Source organism: Trichomonas vaginalis, chromosome IV (assembly GCF_026262505.1).
Source record: "Trichomonas vaginalis G3 chromosome IV, whole genome shotgun sequence".
NCBI lineage: Eukaryota > Parabasalia > Trichomonadida > Trichomonadidae > Trichomonas > Trichomonas vaginalis.
In genome coordinates, this window is record NC_067206.1 from 39,284,711 (window position 1) to 39,289,202 (window position 4,492).

At 34.0% G+C, this 4,492-nt stretch overlaps 1 protein-coding gene across 1 annotated transcript, besides 1 other annotated feature; it reads right to left on the reverse strand.

The window, feature by feature from the left end:
- Positions 1-1,802: part of a mobile genetic element that runs on past the window's edge.
- TVAGG3_0249100 (organellar and viral DNA polymerase type B) lies at positions 844-1,603 on the reverse strand (the record flags this gene model as incomplete). Its single annotated transcript, XM_051227974.1, has 1 exon — positions 844-1,603. A coding segment is annotated over one exon (760 nt), but the record flags the coding sequence as incomplete, so codon positions are not given.
- Positions 1,803-4,492: the final 2,690 nt, after the last annotated feature.

Genomic DNA, 4,492 nt, shown 5'->3' on the forward strand with positions numbered 1-4,492 from the left:
TGCACTCCCACAATGTTTTCATAACATCCCATAACGGTGTTGTTCTATCATAACGAACTACATATTTATCTTCTCTCTTTGTATAAATCTTCATCTGTTTCTCAATGTTCATTCCACCACAAGCTTTGAGAATTTCTTTATAGTTTCGAATGAAGTATGTTGTCATTGGAAGTCTTTCATTTAGCATGTAGTGGTCTTCAACAAGAAGTAAGTCAATAGTTCTAACAGTTTCGCATTCTTTTGGTATATATCTCTTTATTTCATTATGTCTTGAGTCATTGAAATAACCAATGGTAACATTAAATGCTATACCTGTTGCGTCAGAAATTTCTTGTACTTTACTTTGAGGAAAGTCTCTAACACGAATGACTTCTCTCATGTGGTCAATAGTTTCTTCATTTACTCCAGCCTGAATGCAAGCATAAACGAAACAATTGTCCTCTGTCATAAGTATTGCAGTTCTTTTGTTCAGTTCATTGAAGATTTGGTAGCGTTCAAGATTTATAGGTAATGTGCAAAGATACTTCCATAACTGACCGCTTCTCTTCTTATAAAACTTCTTTTCACCATTATCTTTCCAAAAGCTTTCTATAAGTGCTGGGTTTCCTGTTTGCTTAAGAGCTTCCAAAATGGCTTTCTGGTCATTTGTCAGTGTGCTTTCATCTCTATATGGTCTCTTTTTTGGTTTGCCTTTCTTTACATCTGACATCGTTAAGCCTTCATATTCTGTTAAATCATACATCTTTATTTCAGTAAGATTCTTTATGTTTGTCAAGAAGAAGTCATAGTGCATTTCAACAATACCTGCAGCATTTGCTTCTATCTCTGATATAAAGTTCTCCTTCAAGAGCTGATGTAGTAATGTTCCAATATTATTGAGGTTTAACGTAGAACATTCATACTTTCCACCAAGTTTATAACATACCATCCATCTTTGTTGCGAGTTTATTTTAATTTTCTCTAAGAGTCTCATGAAAACCTTACCGAAATGTTTGTGTAAATATTCTCTGTTTGGTTCATCTAAAGCTTCGATGTTAAAGTCAATGAGTCTATTGCCTGACTTCACATTTCTCTTCCTATTCTCTTCATCTTTCTTTAACCATCTCTCACCTTCTTTTGGTTTGTCGTCAATGGAACGAATGACATCGTTAGCTTTGCGAACTTGTTCTATAGCACTTTTAAACATCTCTCTTCTCTGTTGTTTCAGTGTGTCGTCTCTTCTTCTTGTTTCACCAACGTTTGCATTTGTTATGTCAAACATTTCTTGACGAACATCATGCGAAAGAGCTTTACGAGTATGACCAACGTTCGCATTTGTTATGTCAAACATTTCTCTTCTTACTTCATGAGGTACTGAACGTCTATGATATAAGTCAATAGCAATGTCATTTAAAGGAAATGCTCTTGCATGGACTTCGTCCTCGCCGCGTTGCGGCTTTATGAACTCATGAATTCTATCATAACTTATTGCACCATTGTAGTCTTTAATGAAGTCAGCGAGTGCTTTTTTGTTTGTCGCGTAATGCTTTGCAACATCTATATTAGCTTCTGTAAGAAGTTGTTTTATTTCCGAGTGTTCTAACTTAGACAACTTCCGATACATCTTTAGTAGGAAATAAAAAAATATTTTTTCGAAAAAATAAACTTAGAAAAAATTATTTCTTTCTATATTTGCCATTCCGAACTTCGAAAAGATGTTTTATACCAGCATAGAATTTTTCTCTAGAGCTTGGTCTTATATCGTTTTCATGACAATATTTTCTATATTCTTCATATAAAGCCTTTTTTTCATACACTAACCAGATCTTAACTCTCAAACATTATACCTTACTAAAACCAAGATCTTTAACTCTCATTATGATACCTTAACTACCAGTCTTAACTCTCATTATCTACTATCGTCTTAACTCCACTTACTATCTAACCAGATCTTAACTCTTCATTACTACCTTTACTAACAGATCTTACACTCTCTTTCACCTTACTACACAGCATCTACTCTCATAACATACTAGATCTTACTCTCATTACTGACCTTACTAACCAGATCTTAAGCTCATCATTACTACCTTACTGAACGCGAGAGTCTTTACAACTCTCATTAACTAACTTACTAACCTAGATCTTAACTCTCATTACTACCTTACTAACCCAGATCTTAACTCACTTACTCCCTTATATTACTCATTACTCCTTACTCATCTAGATCATTACCTATATCATCAGATTACCCTACTTATTACATGATCTTCTCACATTCCACTCAAGTCTCATTACTTACGCCTATCTTCTTTAACCTTTTCTGATAATTACTGAAATAACTAACAATCACTCCTCTTTTTAGTCTTCACACCCTTCTCGCATATTTAACCACCTTTATTAAAACCCTCTCTTTAATTTTTTGAACTACGCCCTTTAACTCTTCGCTAATTCCGCATTTCACAGATTTGAACCATTACAATAAATCACACCTTCACTTACTTAATATCATATCCAAACACCATGCGTAGTCTTGATTTTCAATCTACATGTTTAAAACCCCCTCTTTATTTATCTCTGAGTTATACTTTTCTATTATTATCAATACACCTGAGTCTCACTAAACTCTGAACACTCTCCTAATCCTAGACGTCAACAATATTCAACTTAATCATAAATCGATTTGTTGAATTTCCCAAATTTGGATCTTATATTCTTCACTCACTTAAACTCTCACAAGCTTAACAATATAAGCTAAAAAAGTATTTTCATAGCTCAATAAAATTAATTAATTAAACTTTTCTCTCAGCTTTTTTCCTTTCAAACTAGAAAAAAACAGCGAAGCGGAAAAAGGGAACAAAACAGAATAACAGCAGAAACACATGAAAAAAAATGAAGAAGAAAAGAAGAATAAAATCAATAGCATATTATATACCATCTGGTCGGCTCTAGGCCACGAGCTGGCGTGGACAGCGGCATGCCTACGACCCTCTCCGGGCTCCCCCTTTCCAGCCACGACGGCCGATTGTTTGCGCACTTTCTTCTTGACTTTCTTGGCCGCCGTCGTCGCAAGCCTCCTGCGCAGAGCGCCCCGCAAACATTGTGCCAGTTCTTGTACAACCCTATACCTATTAACTTAGAAACAAACTGCAAATCAAGTATATCTATTATACTACTACCCCTTTACCATCCTCGCACCCAATACGTTTAGACATCCCTGTAGACTGTCGATAATGCATTAGCAATTAAATCGAAGAGACAATACACAAGAGTTTTGTAATCCCCACATCGTTGTTGATATTCGATAATAATACATTGCATGTACTTTTGTATGAAATTATAACTATCACATTTTGAGTTCTAAAATTGAAAGGCAACATAATCTTATGACACAGAAAAATTTTCCCACGATCTTTTTGAATATGATCTTTTTATTTAATTATTCGAAATTGAAAAAAATAGTATTTTTCTCGAACCTATTTTCAATTTCAGGCAACACCACAGAAACTGTAACAGCCTCTAATTTAGTAAATATTCTATTACTTATATGTTTGCATGTATTTACTATTGCAATTTTCCCTCTCTTCCTATATGGTACATGCATCGAAAACGTTCAAACTCACAAACAGCAAACTTTATTGATATATCTTCTGGAATATCGTCCGAATTCGATTGTAATCCAACTCTTAAGTGTAAATCGCACGATCCGAAATTGAAGATAAAGAGTTTCAATATGTAAATAGAAGTTTGTTGAAACAAAAAGAAGAAACTTTGACGAAAAAATAACTATTGTTATTCCGATGATTATTTTGTAATATGTTAAAGGGTGCACACGAGAGGAATCATGTAAATCTCAAGAATTTAGAACCTTATTTTTTAGTGATTATCTTGGCTACCTATTTAGGCTCGAGCACAAATATCAAAAATACAATTGACTCCATATGACCCTCTTTCATGGAGCGTCAGTTTTTATCGCTACAGTATTTTTCCCCTTTGATATCTTTTTACAATTCGAAATCAAACCGCTCACAACATGCAGTAGAAGAAAGGAGAATCGACTTAACTCGGTTTGCTAATACCGAACAAATACATGATATTATATTATTTTTATTTACATACATCAAATTGTTTGAAAGCCTCATAATTCCATCAAATCTTTTAAATAAAAACATTACAAATGTTGAAATACTGTCTCACTCATCATTTTATAGGGTTTTTGGCACTTTATTGAGGAATTCGTTCGCACCTGCCTACCCTTCGGTCAACGAATCCAGGATATCGGCGCCACAACATTAATCGTCGGGAAGTACGCATTATGTAAGTAACAAATCGCTCCGTGGGATTTCTTCAATATTGGTATACTAACTTTTAATCAACCTAAATCCATTTTTGTCGCAGCATTTTAGAAGCAACATGATAATTTTTTGACATTCTAAAAATTAAAGTAGCTGTTGACACTAACTCTCTCATTGAATTAATTAAATACGGATATTTCCTCAAAATTGAATCAAAA